General features: G+C 39.8%; 1 protein-coding gene across 2 annotated transcripts in view; it reads left to right on the top strand.

The window, feature by feature from the left end:
* Positions 1-4,553: 4,553 nt before the first annotated feature.
* Positions 4,554-17,766, top strand: part of VRK2 (VRK serine/threonine kinase 2) — a gene marked incomplete at its 3' end in the record, with an annotated part of 41,165 nt that continues 27,952 nt past the window's right edge. For both annotated transcript variants that reach the window (XM_084262376.1, XM_084262377.1), the window contains exons 1-6: positions 4,554-4,638; positions 4,929-5,072; positions 15,613-15,668; positions 16,133-16,202; positions 17,034-17,121; positions 17,260-17,368. In XM_084262376.1, the coding sequence (XP_084118502.1) occupies positions 4,934-5,072; positions 15,613-15,668; positions 16,133-16,202; positions 17,034-17,121; positions 17,260-17,368 (462 nt within the window). In that variant the 5' untranslated portion in view covers positions 4,554-4,638; positions 4,929-4,933. The remainder of the gene's footprint in view (positions 4,639-4,928; positions 5,073-15,612; positions 15,669-16,132; positions 16,203-17,033; positions 17,122-17,259; positions 17,369-17,766) is intronic.

Raw genomic sequence — 17,766 nt, 5'->3', positions numbered from 1 at the left:
AAGAAACTGGCAGTGATCACAGTGACAACTGAATAAGCACAGTGAGCGCATAGGACTCTCCCAGATGCATGAGCATGAATAGATCTTTCAGCAGAAACTGGGAAGCAGTCTGAAACTTGATGCTTTGCTGTCAGTGGTTTTAATACAGAGATGTTACATCTTTAGTGTAAATTTAGCCGTGATATTTTAAGTAACAAGGAAATCTGGAGTGGAGGGAGGAATTAAACGTGTAAGTCTAAAATGTCAGTGTTAAATACCACAAAAGCATCACAATGAAACAGTGAGAAAAGCTACAGCTTGCTCACCTACTGTAGCAAATTTAAGGGGCTTTGCGTGATACTGCAAGATTTCATGTAATTGACTAAAAAGTTTTAAACTATACATAAGGTTGGAGCAAGGAGAAGGAGAAAAAGGATTAAAATAATTGGAAAATGTACCAAATACTTACCATACAATGACTTAAAACAAAGACAAAAAGAAACACAGCCTCAGAACAACAAAAAAAATTGCTTGATATACTACTGAATACATCACAAAAGCACTTAATCTCCAATAACCTCACCACACTTTTAAAATACATCCCACAATAACACACCATATCTTTTTGTCATCCTCCAGAATTTATTCTAGAAAAAATAATAGAAGTAGGGCGCTGTTTCTGAAACACAGATCAAAATAAAGCTTCTAAAGTTTGTTCCTCACAGGTTTACTTCCAACTTTCAAATTGCTTCTTGGGTGCCCACAAGTCCAAAAAACCAGACACCAAACAGCAACAGATCCTTAAACACATAGCTAGATAGCAGAACCACACAATAAGTTACTAGTTACAGTGATCCACCACACAAAGCAACCTATGCTCGTATGTTCCCCGAAACTAGACCACTATATTTACCTTACAGAATAGCCAGTACAAGGTACTTGCAACCATCGCAGAATAATCCAAAACAAACAGTACCAACACTTTTTTTTCAGTAATACAATAAAGAGCAGACCTGTACTAAAGCTATAGAGTGTCTCAGGTTCCCTCAGAGAGCATGCATCAATAAGTACATATCAAACAAAATAATAAACCCCCAAAGATATCAAAAGCACCAAAACCAACATATAACCAAAACCTCCTCTGCCACTTCTAATGTATAACTGTGAGTAATGAAGAAATGCCCACCTGCATGAAATAGAGATTCTTCGAGAAGGGCCTGTGATGCTCAGCTGTTTGCAGCAACTTGCCATTAGAAAGCAAAATGACAGTAACCTGGTAGCACTTTAACTTGTATGTTAGCAGGACTTGTGGATTATTTACTCTTACTGGTATATACATCTTTACCCCATAAGGGTTCTTGAATTTGGCAGTAATGATGGCTATTTCATTTTGAGGAGAAATTGCTTCCATCATAATTAGTCTCTCCTGGAGAAAAAAAAAATCAACCAAATGCCCCACCCTTGCATCTGTAATCATGTTGGCCATTCACTCCCTTTACATCATGTCTCCAAACTGCTAATTTGAAGCAACTGTGAAGAGGCAATGGAGGCTGACTAAATGAAGCTCAGGTTTCTTGGGAGGGTAGCTAATTGGCTGATGATAAGCAAGGGTTAAAAAAAAAACAAAAAAAAGAAAAGAAGCCCTATCTCCAGTTCAGCCCAATAGGAAAAGAGGGGATTTTTAATCCCACCCACAAAACACAGTGATGTGCTATTTATAGGGCAACAAGCACTTAATGCTGAGTCTTAATCTGTTTAGAGTTTTTGTCAGGTGAAGTCTTTGGTCTTTACTAAGCTTAAAATTAAAAGTCTATGTGTTAATTTTTATTTAGGCCAATCTTGTATGAAGTATTTATTAGTGATATTTGCATGCATGTTTTGTCAGCCTACTGTTTATAGTGTTTTTTAATAAAAGCTTTGATTTAGTGTTGAAAAAGGTTATTTTTCAATAACAGCCTGGTATGTGCATGAAACCTAGCTTTTTACTAGGTTTTTTTTTTTTTTGTCTAAGTGATATTACTCATCTGTTACATTCTTGTATATTTGTCTTTGAAAGTTTTCAAACTCTTAGCAAAAACATTTAGCTATTTAACTTTACATCTATCCCTTCCCCAAAACCCTAAACGCACAAATATTTTCTGTGACTTAAAGGGTATATATCTCAATTTTTTAAGTTATATGTGATACCTTCAAGAATACAAACTATGATATTAAAGGTTGCTGGGACTTTAGATAATCTTGCATTGGGAGGGAGTTAAAGTTGTAAAATTACAAATTTTTATTTCTTTTACAATTTAAAGATCTTAAGCTGCAGTTATTTATGTGAGTATTAGTGTTGTATGAGTCAAAGGCATGTTATGTAGTCTGACTTAAGCTTTCAAAGACAGTAACAGATTGTATTACCGTACTGTAGCTGTTAACAATGAAATAGACTTTTGTGTGTCTATTTCTTCTTTTAGTTTTACTATTAGCTTGTAATGTCTATTTCTTGAATAACCTGTTCTGGTGGCTTCATTATTCCTCAGAGCTGTGGGAACTTGCTCTCTTTTTTTTTGATCTTATCCTTGCTCACAAATAAAAGCTATTGAATAAGCTCAACAGAAGTTATGTTTCTGAACTGTAAAGTTTTGCACTGAACCCAACCTTTTGTTAAATCAATGTATTCTACTAACTTCCTACTATTATTCATGATGGTTTGGTAGGAACAAAAGTGAAGTTAATGCAGCTTCTTGTGTGTTTAAAAATAAAAAAGGAATATTTAGTTTTGGTTCTTTAGGAACATGTACCTTTCTATTCACTAATTAGTCTGGTTTTCCTCTGTATAACTTCTCCAAATTTGGAGTGGTTTATCTTGTTATGGGTTTTTACCTGTTTCTGCTACACAGAAAAGCCCTAAAGTGTATTAAAAATGTTGGCATCTGCCATCAAACTAATACTATCATTGGAATCTGCTATATGTCTACAAGACTGATCCAAACCTCATCCACTTTGACTTCCTCATCCTGATGCTGTATTTCTGGGGGCAGGGAAAGATAGCTCAAAAGTAGCAAGCTCTCAATATGTGCTACTGTTTCTGTTCAATCATGTGAATACCTTGTTGCAATGGTTTAGCAAAGCAGCTTCTTCCTTAGATGGAGGCTGGTTCTGTGATTCCCAGGCAACAATTTGAAGATGACTTTCTTCTGTGAATGCATAATGGTAGTGCTCATCCCAAGTGAGGTCTTGCTCAAATAACCTTTGGATAAAGGTGCTACCACTCTCTCCAGTTGAGTGGTTTATGGTTTCTTTGATGCAGCACTAAGTATCTGTGGTTTTGTTTGGGGTTTTTTGAAGAAACCACACCTAGGCAACCCCAACACTGCTCTCCTACAGCCTGCTTTGGTAGCTGTTACAAAATGGAGAACCCCATGCAATGCTTTATAGCAATCTTGAATTTGCTTACTGGCAACTCTTTAGCTGGCCCTTACTGTAATGGAAAAAAACCACAAAGCTTGCAAGGCTGATGAAGTAGAAAGCATATTTCGGTTGATTCTAGTGATTGCAATACATATTTTGCAGCCATAATCTGTGTTACTACTTTAAAGTTGACTTTCAAATTATGTAGCTGCAGATGGTGTTTTTGATTTTGATTAGTCTTGGATTTTTTTATTTTTTTATTTTTTTTGTAAAAGGACGTATAGTTTTTCCCTGGAAGATGTGATGGTCTCCAGTGAGCTCTACTGAGGTGCAGTGTGTGGGCTGGGTGGAACCCAATAAAGCAGAGCTGTGCTCTGTGAGCTAGAGGGAGTAAAAAAAAAACAAACAACCCCAACCACCAACTCCTTGTGCCCTCTTATCAATTCACAAACTGAGGATGGTGATGAGGAGGGTCTGCTCCTGGGTCAGCTGTATTTGTCCTCTGTTGCCGCCTCAAGCAATGGCTGACCAGCCTGTGAGGGGTCCATGGGCTCTTCTCTCTGTGCTGTGGGGGTTGCTGATGGTTCCTGGGGTGAACTCAGGAGGTGGTGTATGCTTGTTCTGGGTAAGGATCTAGCTGTAGAAGCAATCACTGACCTCTACCACGATAATCTTGAGGTAAAAAGTGAGGTGACCATGCTAGTTCTGACTTCATTACAGCTCCTGAAGTCCTTGCTGCACCTTGATATCTCTGTGGGCTCATTTAATTTTAAACACGGGTAGGGATCAGTCCGATCAGCTACTCCTGTATGCACCGAAGCACTTAAGGGGGGTGGGGGGAGGGAAAAAAAGTAAATTCCTCGCTTGAAGTGTAGCTTAAAAAGACGGAGAGCCGAAGCCACCGGAGCAGCCGCGCCATTTAACTTCTCCATTCCTCCTGAGGCGAAAAGCCTGCGCCTCAGGGAGAGCGGGAACCCGCGCGTGCCGGAGGGAGGCGCGCGGCCCCGTGAACGGCCCGCCTCACGCTTGGAAACGGGGAGGGAGGGGAGGGGAGGGCAGGGCCGTGTCCCGGCTGGGGCTGGCGCGGCTCTTCGCCGTTCCCCGCCCCCGCGGTTTCCCGCGGGAAGACGGCGGCCCGCCGCCGCTTCCCCTTCGTCGTCCAGCTGCGGGAGGGTGTTTGCTGTTTGGGCCCGGTCTGGGGGAAGTTCCCGGCGGGGAAGTTTGTAGCCGCCGCCGGGGAGGGGCCGTGGGGGCCCTGCGGAGGTGGGTGCGGGGGGGAGCGGGTGGTGGGGCCGAGGGCGGGCCTCTTGTTACCGCCGTTGGAGGGGAGGCCGCAGGGAATGAGCCGGCCTAGCCTGGTACTCAGCTGAAGGGCCTTTCAGCTCTGAGGGCGGGGAAGAGCCTTCCCGGCAGTCGCCCTGAGGGGAACTCCAGGAGAGCACGGGGAGAGCCTTGTCCTGCTCGGTGCCTGCTGGCCGAAGGAAGGACATCGAGAGTTTCTTCCGACTAAAGTTAACTTTTCCTTTAATTTCGCCCCCCCACACCTCTTCTAGGTGTGATGCCGCCTAAGAATCGTGGCAGAAGCAAGCTGCCAGTTCCTCTCCCGAGAGACATGATCCTGAAAGACATCGAAAAAGGAAGAGTCTGGAGGCTCGGCAGTCAGATCGGCCAGGGAGGCTTTGGCTTGATCTATTTAGGTAAAATACTCGCGGTGGTTACAAGGGGGTTTTGTAAATTTCTTTGTAACTTTCTGCCCTGAGGCAGGATGGGTGGAAAAAAGTTCCTTTTGCTCATATGATGGTGGTTGTCTGTGTTGAAGTGGGGTTTTCTGACGTTTGCAGTGTCCTTTTTTTCAAAACTCTTGCTGCTGATTTAGCTTGTTCTCTGTGGACTGTCCAGCCCAATTTGCTAGCTCCTACTGCACTTTTCTATGGAGCTTGGGTGGAGTAGGCAAGGTGCTGCTCCTGTTAAAAACTATCACAAGAGTGCTGATAGGTGATGCTCTTCAAACTAATGGAAAGGCTTTTGTCAGCTGATTCTTTGGTGAGTACATCATCCATGGAACCAATCAGGATCTTTTTAAGTTAAAGTATGTTAACTTTTTATGTAGAGTTTTAATGTTCAAAACTAGTATCCATAAATTGACTTCCTTTATGCATAAATCACCTATACCTTATTTTTTTAAGCTTTTCTTTTTTGTCTGTTTCTGCCATGGGAAATACAGTTTTGATTGCTTCTCAGTCTTGGTTTTTTTCCCATTGATCTCTTAATGATATTTCCTTCATATTGAGTGATTTGTCAGAAAGTAATCTGTTAATACACTGTTACACAGCATGAGCTTTCCACTTAGTATGATTTCCAGATTTTTATAATGAGACAAGTTTTCATTAGAACACGCATAGTGTGTCATGCATCTTTAGTAACTCCTTTCAAATATGCAGAGCTGTGCTAGGTTCAGTGTGGTTTCATGGATGCAAAGTTGTCCATCAGTGTCAAATTGTAGCATCAGACACTTGCCACAGAGAGAAAAAGTGTGCATTTTCTATGGAAAGGTTACCATGTTTGCTCTTTTCGTAGTTGCAGACATAAATGTAGCACATGTGCACCACTGGTCTTTTGGTGACAGATTTACTGTGATCTTTGCTACATCTGTCTGGCTATCTCAGGGTGCTTGTCTGCTTTCAGCTGTTCAGAAACATATTGTACTGAAGTTTTCTTCCTGTCCCTCTCTTTTTTCCCCCCTCCTGTCCATTATGGTTAATCACAAAGAACTGAATTGCAACTGAAGACTCATATTTTATTTCATGGTGTGATAGTCCCATATGTGGGCAGAGTGATTGCCCAGGCCTACTGTTCTTCCAGCCATTAATGTGTGGCTATAATCTACAGGCGGGTGGACAATTTCACTTGTGCATCTGGACTTAAGTTGCATCTTCAGGTTTGAGAGGAGAAACTTTTTTGGGGGGGTGGGAAGGAAGGTGTAAGATGGCACTTTTATACAGGCATTCAGTGGAACTGTGATGCAAGATTTCAGCAACAACCTAAATGCCACTGCTTCTGCTTTTCTACGAAGTTATCACAGCCACTGAAAAGTCTGTAGAAAACTAAGGCTGTGTATGTTTGCAAGAAGCTTCGCATAACAGAAGCAAATGAGTAAATAGCAACAGTTGGTGGGTATTGCTCCTTGTTGTAACCTTTAATTAAGGCGAGAGTTTGGTTAACTTGGGATGAGATTTGGTGTGGTAGTCAGCACTGAAGTTCCTCACCAAGTGCATGATTTGAGACTGTCTCTAAGGAACTATTTTGAATTCTTGTGTTGCTGTTAGTGGTTGGAGTGCATCTGGGCAGCTTCTTGTAGTAGGCTTTCTGGTTTGGTTTCCTCTGGAATTCATATAGTTCACACCTACCTAGTAGCTCTGCAGACTGAACCAGTGAGGGTGGTAGGGGTTTTGACTAACTACAGTTACTAAAAGGCTAGTGCACTTTTAGAATATTTATCTTCTTTTTCCTTTTGATATATCTGAATGTTTATTGTGACCTTCTTTGAAACATTAGTTAGTTATGTTTGGAAGATGTGCATAAAGCATATATAAGATGCTACTGTAAGAAAATAGACCGTAGCTAAGAAGTAAAGGTGTCCCTGGCTATTTCCATTCAAAAATAAAGGAAGACAGAAACTTGCCAAAGATTCCCACAGAGAGAAGAAGCTGAAGAAACTGCTTTCTGCATCCCTAAAGGGTAGTGGGCGTAGCATTTTATATGTAAGACAGTAAATGTTGCGTTCCTGAATCACTGGGAATATAGCTCTGTCACTTTCTGTTGCAGTCACATCACACTGGACCTTGTGGGTGGTTCATGCAGATTTGATTAGTTTTCTGTCTGATCACAGAGACCACTGAGGTGATATTATATGCTGTGGTTTGTTACAGTTTGGCTCCCACTGACATGAGGGTGGAAAACGGTTGGTGGGTTAGTTGAGAATGAGAATGCAATCTGGGACTCTTGGTATTACTGTTCTGTGTTATTTGGTGACAGCATGGCTGAAGAAATACAACTGCCATTTTTATAATGGCATTTGTGTTCATTTAATCTCTTCTTTCAAAAAGGGTAGTGAACATTACATGCAGTGCTGAAGGAGGGCTTACTTCCCCTTTTTTGCTCACCATACAATTAAAAGAGGAAATGGGTAAGATTTATCCCCATGTACTGGCACTGGCTGAAATGTTCTTGTTTAATCCACTTCTTTATCTCTGATATGTGTTTATATCATGTAAAGTATGCCATTCACTAGCTTTTGGGGCCTTGATCCTATAAAAGGCCACTAAACTTTCAGTGGGAAGCTATAGAGAGGTGGGCAAGACAGGAAAGTGGAGACAGATTCAACTGCCTGCCAGATATGAACAGCGCAGACCTTTTATAAAAGTAAAGGTTAACTTTGCTGGCTATATCTTTTAATACGTATTTTTACAGTAGCGGCGTAAAGATTTTGATGTGCGTTGTTATAGCTTAATTTCCCATTAAGGGTACTCCATACTCCATTAATCTATAACAACGTTCTTGAGAAATTTTATGGTATCTCTGCAAAATCATATTTACAGTGGATGCATTCTGTTCACTAAACGGAAGTTTCTGTTCACTAAATCAAAGCTGCTTGAAAGCCATTTGCTGACCCTCAGCCCTGGGATGCAAATAGTCTCTTCAAGTGCAATTATGTACATGCAAGTTACCCCTACCTCCAAGTTCTGCCCTGTCTTACAAATGTTTTCCCCGATTTTCTGATAATTCTTACTCGTTCCTGTCTGTTCCATCTTGTCTATTTCTTTGTTGTCTTGCCCCTTTCCTTGGATACCCTTTGCATTTTAATTCAACCGGAGCAAATCCAGCAGGAGAAGGCTAACAAATACTGATTGTTCCAGATGCTTCTGAAGAGGAGAGCTTCCTCTGCTGCCAGAAGCAATAGAAGCTATCTAGAGTTGTTCTCTTAACCACTGCTTTCATTGTAATAAGAGCAATATGGATCATAAACAGAAGTTAACTGTACTCTTGCATGTTAGAAGTTTTATTTTATTTTTGTAACTTGTCCTGATTTGCTGTCAGGCACCTCAAACAGAACTGTCACCCCTTTGGTAAAGGGGAGCAGAATGGAGAGCAACTGGGGAGGAAGATGTGTTGGTGGTCTCATGGCTAGTTTGCATCCCAGAGGAAAGCAGTATCCATACATTGGAAAACTAGGCAAGAGTTGAGGAGGGTACTACTGAGAGCCTTACATTCTCTCATTTATCTTCCTGATCACAGCCAGTAATTAATGTCAGTCTTTATATAAATCATTCTCTAGTCCTGCTGGAAGCACTCTATTAATACACGATTTGGACTGAAAATCTGAATGCAGAAAGGTCACATGGTGTTTTGTTAAGATTCCATTGTCACAGTGAGGTCTGCTGTACACAGCCTTATCTACTTGCAGGCTTCTTTCTCCTGGAAACTGATGGTTCTGCAAAATAAGAGAGCCAGTGGGATCCTGGGGTGCATCAGGGTGAGTGTGGCCAGCGAGTCAAAGGAGGTGATCCTCTCCCTCTACTCTGCCCTGGTCAGGCCCCACCATTGTGTCCCGTTCTGGGCTCCCTGGTATAAAAAAGACAGGGATCTCCTGGAGGGAGTCCAGAGGAGGGATAAAAAGATGATTAAGGGCCTGGAGCATCTCTCCTATGAGGAAAGGCTGAGTGAGCTGGGTCTGTTCAGCCTTGAGAAAAGAAGACTAAGGGGTGACCTTATTAATGTTTATAAATATCTGAAGTATGGGATGCAGGGGGAAATGACCAGCCCCTTTTCAGTGGTCTGTGGAGACAGGACAAGGGGCAATGGCTGCAAGTTGGAGCACAGGAAGTTCCGCACCAACATGTGGAAGAACTTTTTCACAGTGAGGGTGACAGAGCCCTGGGACAGGCTGCCCAGGGGTTGGTGGAGTCTCCTTCACTGGAGTTACTCAAGACCTGTCTGGACTCCTACCTGTGCAATATGAGCTAGAGAGCTGCTTTGGCAGGGGGGTTGGACCTGATGATCTCTCAAGGTCTCTTCCAACCCCTGTGATTCTATGATTCTATATTTGGTTTTAATATTTACATGCACATGTTTGTCAGATGGAGTCTTTCACAATAGAAAGTGTTATGCATGTATATTGCAATGGAACTTTTGATAGGTGAAAAACTAGGAGTTTTGAAATCATTTCCCACAGCTGGCTGTGCAGTAGGTGTTTGTGTGTTGCTGTTTGTTATTTTTGCATGTGTTGTTACAATATTGGAAGCTCAGGAATGTGTGGATTGATAAAGTCATTATCAAATTTTGCTCTGCTTGGTGATCTGTCACCAGTACAGACAACACAGTGTCCTTTTTCCCTCCTGGTTTTCCAAGAAGATACAAAGAATATCTGCTTCAGCAGTAAACAGTGTTTAAATGGGTGAATATTGTCTTTTAATACTAACAGCACAGGGAGCTCTGGTATTCCTGCAGGTGGGAAAGAAGTGTGGTTGGGGCCTTTCCTGCTTTTTTTTTTTTTTTATTTTGGACCATAGTACACTCTGCTGTTTATATTCTGAGGCCTGGTGTTCTGGGAATCAGGCTGAGGTGTGAAAGAAAGTTTGTTTCTATTTCAGAAAGATTAATTTAATAATTTGTGTAGCTGTGAACAGGGCTGTACGTGTGTCGTGGTAGAGAAGCATTGATGGAAGCACATCCTGTCCTCACACTGTTGATTCCTTGGTTTGCGTTAGGAAGCTGGCTTAAGCAATTGGCTCTAGAGAGACGAAGTACTTCAACAGTTGCTTCAGTTAAATTCACTGAAAATATTTGCTGTAGTGCAGCAAAGAAATTAAAAATGCAGTAACAATACTAAAAGATGGATGTTCAGCATGATTTCTATAAACTCAATGGTATGAAGAATATTAATAGCAACCCCCTGTAATTAATAGCACTAGCAAGTAAGTGGTTAGGGATGGATTTTTCTTAACCTTCAAATGTTAAAATGCATTTCAACAAAGGTCTCATTGTACCTGCAGGTGTGAACCTTAGTGTGAAAATATATTCATTGGCAGACAAACACCACTTCAGGAAAGAGTCTTTTTATCTAGTCACTAATAATAAACTGTATAAATATACATATAGGAAGCAGATTACCCAATTTTTTCCCACTGTCTGAAGGGAAACTGAATCAAATTCAGCCTGATTTTGCTACTCAGTAGTTAGTTAAGTCTGACCACATGATACAGGATCAGCCTGCACCATCTGTTAAAGAGGAATACCTCAACTAGCTCTTGCTGTCTCTTTAATCTTCCCTCTTCTTTTTTTTTTTTTGGTCCTCTGTAGGCTAGAAGTCTTACCTTTGAAAGCATAACCCGTTTTTACACATTAGAGGACATTAGTATTGCACTCTAGTGTTCTGCCACATAATATGTGGCTGTTTTTTTTTCTGTTGGTGGTGGGGTTTTTTCCATATGTATGGACATGTGATTTGGGAGCTGTTGTACTCTTTATTAGTCCACCTTGTGAGAGTTCTGGTCAAGGACTGAGACCCTGGCATACTAAATAAAACTTAAAACTTAAAAGTCAAGAGAGCAGGTTTGACATTTTTTAAATTTTTAAAAAATTTTTATTTTTGAGATTTGTGTTTCTGAGCAGTATTATATGGTAACATGAAGAGCTTTGGATGACAGATAAGACACCTGTTGCCTTGTGGAGGACACTCCCTTCAGCCGTCTTTGGCACCTGTACCCCATTGGAACTGGCATGGTATCTTCTGAGTGGGCACCGTGTCAGACTAGCAGATGGGCTGGAGCAGAATCTTGCCAGAAAACAGTTTGTGCATCAAGTTTTAAATATTAGAGGCCTGGACTCCCATCTGAGTGTGCTGTAAGACCAGCCCATGCATAGCTTTTCTGCCTGGGGTTAAAGGATGTGTCATACCTATTCCAGTTTAGAATAATTAACTTTGGAATCCACAGTTTGACTTTCATTGCTGTAGAATACAAAACTTTGGCTCTAGTGAATCAACATTAAGGTTTCATAGAAAGATCAGTAAGAAATACAGTGAAAATTCCTACCAGAACTGAATGCTCAACTTGGAGGCATTTGCAGTTACCTGCAAAAGCAGTTCAGTAATTGAGCACTGCTTTTTATGAAGACCAGTTTAGTTAGCTCTTGTGGAAGATATTTTCACAAGCACAGTACAGAGGACTGTGTACATATGATTCAGATAATAAAATTCCACATTCATAAAGCTACCTAGAAGAAGAACCTAGAAGAAACATTATTTATAAGCACGGCTTGGTAAAGTCTGTCCAGGAAATGATGATGCATCTTTAAAGTGGCAACATGAGCAAGGAAGCATTAAAAGTGGACTGCAAACACCCTTCAAACACCAAATATTTCAGTTCTTGGAAAATACTTGATATTGCAAAGGGTGGGAGGGGGAAGCAGGTCTTTGTTTACCTTTGTATATTTGCTGTAGTAGGAAATATTTGTGTGTTAAGTAGCAATTGCTACTTTTTATTTATTTGTGTAGAGTTTGCTTTAGTAACTATATTCCTACAACTTGGACTGATTATATTTTTTGTGTTTAGATGTTCTGAGCAACACTTCTCTCCTGCTTGTTAGCCACTGAATTTAGCAGTTCTTGGCTTGGCTTAAATGGGGTCAAAATTTTCCCAGCTTTTTTATAGGTATCCTCTAACCTGGAAGTATGATATTTTTTGCAGTTAATTTTTATTTCTGAATAAAAGTAAGCTGGCTGTCACTCTTCAGGATTAATTAACCAATGAAACAAAGCAAAAATTAAAACGCCATCAACTCAAGAAGTTGTGAAAATAATTGCATTAATGTTTCCCAAATAGATACATCCTCAAAATATCTACCAGCTGTGGACAGGAACAGGGAAATTTTTTTTTACAAGCTGCCAAATCAATGCTGTTTTCTTTTCCACTGTGTAAACTTTGTCAACAAAACTGGTTCTGTGAGAGCCATTGAAAATATTTCACCATATTCCAAATGTGACTGCCACAAATTAACTGCTAAAACTACAACAAGCACGTTTGAACTGGCAAATAGAATTGGCACGTTCCTTTGTCAGACTGCATGCAATTGCGCTGTGTGGTTGTAGGAAATGGCAGTTCATCCAGAAACACTCTTTTGTTACCATGTCATATTAACATTTAGAAAGCTACATTAATTAAGGTTGTGGCAGTCGGCAACAGAACTGATGAAATTCACGATTAAAGCGGATGATAAGACCGTAACTGCTGTGCCTGGGTGAAACTAGGGAATTCTGGACATGGGTTAATTTGAAATAAGTTATTTGCTGTGTTTTGTAGGCACAACAGTTGGAAATTATGGCAAAGAACGTGAATCTTACTGCACTGCTTTATTTCAGAGTGCATTTTAAATTTGTGTGCTATTTATTGGTATGGTAGCTGCAACTATGGGATGAAGAGGAGGAAGGGAAAAATAGAGTGTACCCTTTGCAAATGTTTTGTGAGACTTGTCTTGGCATGAGGTAGAAACAGCCACATCCCCCTCCACAGCTTCATCTTGTACCAGTGTTCCCAGTTAACAATTATGTAGACAATGGTTTTGATTGTGTGCATACATCAACATCCCCCCCCCCACCCCCCAAACATAAGGCGGCTGTTCATCTCTTGTTGATAAAAGCAGCAGAAACTGTAAACTCTCACGCTTGTTATGCTATTTTAAACTATCCTTTGCAAACATAATCTCGCCATATAGTGCTCCTGGTACTCTATGTGTGTACTTATATGCCATCAGAGACCTCCTGCCTATCAGCATTGCTCTCCTGCAGGGTCTCTGCTTACTGTCCTGCAGTCTAGCATTTAACTGATTGTAATATTATAAATAGCCATGTGCTACCAGACAGAACAAGGCTAGCACATGGCTAATTACAAGTATACAGTAATTAACTATGAGCTAAACTCGCAGGAGAGTATGTGGTGGTGGTCTATGAGGTATGTAATCAGACTGTTTGTTAAACCTTGGGAGCCTTTCCAGTCTGTTAAGTAACTATACATAGTAATGAGACAATTTTTTAAAAACCATTTATGTTTATTTATGGATAAAAAAATAGTCTTATTTCTGAGCTGTAGCTGAAGTTTCCCTGCCTGATATATGAATGGCTAATTAAAATGATGTAACAAAAGGTATGTGTGCAACTTCTGCTTAGACTTTCTAAGCATTACCTAAGAAGGTTAGAGTGTTACTCATTGTGAATGTTATGTCTTGTTTCATAGACATGCAGTAAAAACAGTACCACTTCTCCTTTTGTAGATTTGAATGTTCTGTTGCTCATTTTGTGGAACATTTGTTTCTTTATCTTCTTGAGCCTTATCTGATGTTTTTCCTTTTTCACATTGTAATGATTTTCAGTTAGGTTTGGTTTTATGTTTCTTCATGAAGTTCTTTCAGTGTGACTCCAAGAAGCGTCCACGCCAGTGTAGTGTTCAGAATCATGGGGGTGAGACCCTTTTGCTGGGCTACCTCCCGTTAATTGCTCTTCTTCATTACCCTGAAAACTGTTACTGTGTCTTCCAGATTACCATGAATGAGGCCTCTCTTTATAAAATGTCAAGATGTCTACAGGGAAGTTAGATCAGACTTTCAGATACATGTAAATTTAATAGTTCTCTGTACCTATCAAACCTCTGTTAAGGAGTTTGATATTAAAATACATTCTTACACACAAAATCTTTTTTGGTATGTGTCAGTAAGGGATCACATCTGATTCTGTTTGAGTAATGTGATGGCATTGAATACAATGAAAACACATGAGTTTTGTTCCTTTGAACTGATGTCTTCAGCTATCAACACATAGTGTGTCCAGAAAGATAAAGACTTAAGCACTTGTGCATTAATTCCAGGTTTAGCACAAGAATATGGTACGAACAATGTTTACCAAAAACTGCCTTCCTGGTTGTATGATAGCTTTAAATAGTCTTCTGAACGTGACTGATACTTGTCTGAGTCTCTGGATAATTCACCCCTTCTTAGAGCTACTGGTTTAGTATATGTTCATTTTATCTGAATGTGTTGTTAGCACAGAATCATTCACACAGGGAAGTGTCAAGCAGAAAGCAATGGGAACCCTGCTGGCGTTTGGGGTGTGTAGGCTGCCAGATTCACCTCGGATGCTGAATAAAGTTGAAGGAAGATGGCAGCTTGAGCAGTTGAAGGAAGTCTGTTCATTGTAAAAATATTTTTATGCCCTGACCATCAAAAAATGTGAGCTTGAATGGTTTGATTAGATCTAAGTTTAATTGATTTTTTTATTATGTGGATAAAAGTATTCTATTTTTGTGTGTGCTGATAGTTGAAGTGTTTCACACCTGGACTGTTGTTGGTATTTGATCATTGTAAGAAGTTTAAAAGGGACACTTATTTCTTAGGAACTATATCCTTTTTAGTCTTTTTCAGTGATGATTCTAAAAGATGATTTAGTCTCATTAAATTTTAATCCCAGTGTGGCTCCGTGTAGCTTCAGTAGTATCAGAGAAAACTGATAGTTCTCTCAGGGTCAGAAGAAAATAGGATTGCATTGTCTGTGCAGAGGTTCTGTCTCTTGGGCTGTAATTGGCACCTATGGTCAATTATTGTTTTGAAATCTCTACTTGCACTAAGAGGCACAATCCCTCATGTCCCCTTTAGGCAGGTGTGGCTGTGCTATCCCTAACGTAGGCCAGTGTCTAAATAATGTCAGAAAAGAAATCAAGGTTCTAGGGCCAAATTAATTTGTAATAGAGGAAAGCAGACAAGCCTGTCTGGAGGCATAATGTAGGTCATAACTTTTAAGTGGTGTCTTTGTCACGACAGTGGATTGACAGCAACTAAACACAGAGGTTATCCAATTGACTAGAATGGCTTAAACTAGTCTGTTATAATGGAATACCTCATTGTGGTGCAATGGGGACATCCTGCTTACTCCTTAATTAGCATTGAGGGATAGAGTTCTGAATATGTGAGTTAAAATTGCTTCTGTACTTGTTGATTAGAACTTCATTGTGTGTGTGTTCATTTTGTTCTTTGAACTTGGCAAAACTCTGATCGTGAAAAGTAGGAATTCAGACAAGATGTTGGGCACCTGTCATGTATTTTTTGTCACCTTATGTAATGTTAGGCTGGGCTTTGTTTGCAATTATATTTTGTTGCATACAGCTTGATCCTCATTTCTTTCTCTTTTTGCAGCTTCCCCTAATACTGATGTTCCTGTAGAAGATGATGCAGTGCACGTAGTTAAAGTGGTAAAGTGTAGATCTCATTTCTAAATTGACTCATATGCAATTCTTTCTCTTCATTATCTGCCCTTGGTTGTGGCTTGGTGCAGGGAAGGTTCCCCTTTTTATTTTTATACTTTGATGTACATTTCCATGACACACAGTATCTCCTCGGCTTCATTCTTTCTATTCCTTGATTACTGCCCTCAACAGTTTAGTAAGGAAAATTGGACAATGAGCTTAAACACATCTGATCTATAATATTTCTGAAAAGTGTCTTAATTCCTGAAAGAACGTGTTGTTTATGAAACTGTTGCCAAACCACTTTTGTTTTTAGCTACTTTTAAAAATTACTTTTCAAATGGTATGATATATGGAAGGTGGAAAAAATAACCAGGTTCCATCCTCTTTGAGTTTCTATACACTTTTCTTCAGAAACTATTGTCTTTTCAATGCATTTTATGGTACTAATTTTACTTATTTATCAACAGGAATATCTTGAAAATGGCCCCTTGTTTTCTGAACTAAAGTTTTACCAGAGGGCTGCAAAAGAAGAGCATAGTAAGTAATATGTCAGTTTTGGTTCAGGCAGATTTAAGGACAAATTTGGGTTTAGCTGCTTCTGATAAGAACTGCTGCTTCAGGGTCTGATAGCCAACTCATTTAATATACACTGAACTAATACTAGTTGGTACTACAAGTTGGTGGTACAGGTTTCTTGATTTGGATGCCATCCTTCTCTTTTCTGATCAGAAGGGAGAACGGAAGCATGTCAAATTTATTATGTCTATGCTTCAGAGTGCACAACGATGAATGGGCTCCAGAGAGAGGCCAGCCTCAGAACAGAGGTACTACATCAACTAATTGGTGACCATATTTCTGCTGGTAACTGCTTCCATGTGCAGAGCTAAGAGTGTGTGTAATCATTAGAGGATTCCATAGTAATCAAGGCACTTGATTCTGCAGGCACTTAAGCATGGATGTGATTTATTCATGGGAACTGTCCTAAAGACTTTAGATGACTTAGATTGCTGGTAGACATAAGCACTTTTGATAGCTTGAAGTGTTCTGTATTGAATAAAGTAGAGGTTGTAAGGGAATTATTTTTTCAGGTATTGATAATTGCTTATCTGCCTTCTAAGGGAACAAAGTGCCACATGGCTAGAACAAAAAACTGCTGCTTGTTTTGGAGAATGTAGAGAACTTCATGGTAAAGTTACAGTCTGAATTGTTTGCTATGCAAACTGCCAAATAAGTCCTGTTTTGTTCCATTGTTTCAATTAAATTCTTGGCTTGATAGCTAAAAAAACCACCAAAACCCCCCACCCCAACACCAAACCTGAAATTCTCTAGCTACCTTTAATCCAATGTTATATTTTATTATTATTACAGTAAGAAAATGGATGAATCTCAAAAAACTAAGATGTTTAGGAGTTCCAGTGTTTTGGGGATCAGGCTTGGCTGAGTACAAGGGAAAAAGGTAATAAGATAAACTGTAATTAAGCCTCAAATTGACTGAAAATCCATTTTCAGCAAAATGGAGATACATACTTGCTATCTGATACAATCTTGCAGTCTTGTCTTGAAGGATTCCTCCCTTTTATGTATTTCCTGGTAGCTATAGATTCATGGTCATGGAGCGACTGGGGCAAGACCTTCAAAGAATCTTTGAAGACTGTGGAAAGAGATTTAAGAAGGAGACTGTTCTACAACTTGGAGCACGAATAGTATGTACACAGAGAGGGGAAATTGCTGTCTTAAACTTGCTGAATTCATCTAGAAAATTATCTTTCTCATATAGTTCCTTTAGGTAGCTGTTGAACTTTAAAATTAAAGGTGTAAATGGTATGTATTCTCTTATTTTTCACTTTTTTCCCTTTTTTTTTTTTAAATAAATTGAGTATTAAGTATAAAGTTAGAAATCAAGACCCCTTGCTGACTGGAAGTTGATGGGCTCAACCAAATTTTTTTTCTAGCTGGTTAAAACATAGACCATGCACTTCAAAATGTGTGTCTAGACTGAGATGTGCAAGCCTTTTCTCATATGCTTTAACGTGTATTGATTTATTTTTTCCAGTGTCTGAAGGGTATTGTATTAAACATGCATATTAGTCAAAGTTCACGA

This window comes from Gallinula chloropus, assembly GCF_964237585.1.
Source record: "Gallinula chloropus genome assembly, chromosome: 3".
In the NCBI taxonomy this organism is placed as follows: Eukaryota; Metazoa; Chordata; class Aves; order Gruiformes; family Rallidae; genus Gallinula; species Gallinula chloropus.
Note: the sequence above shows the minus strand (reverse complement) of the source record. Positions and strands in the feature narration are given on the sequence as shown.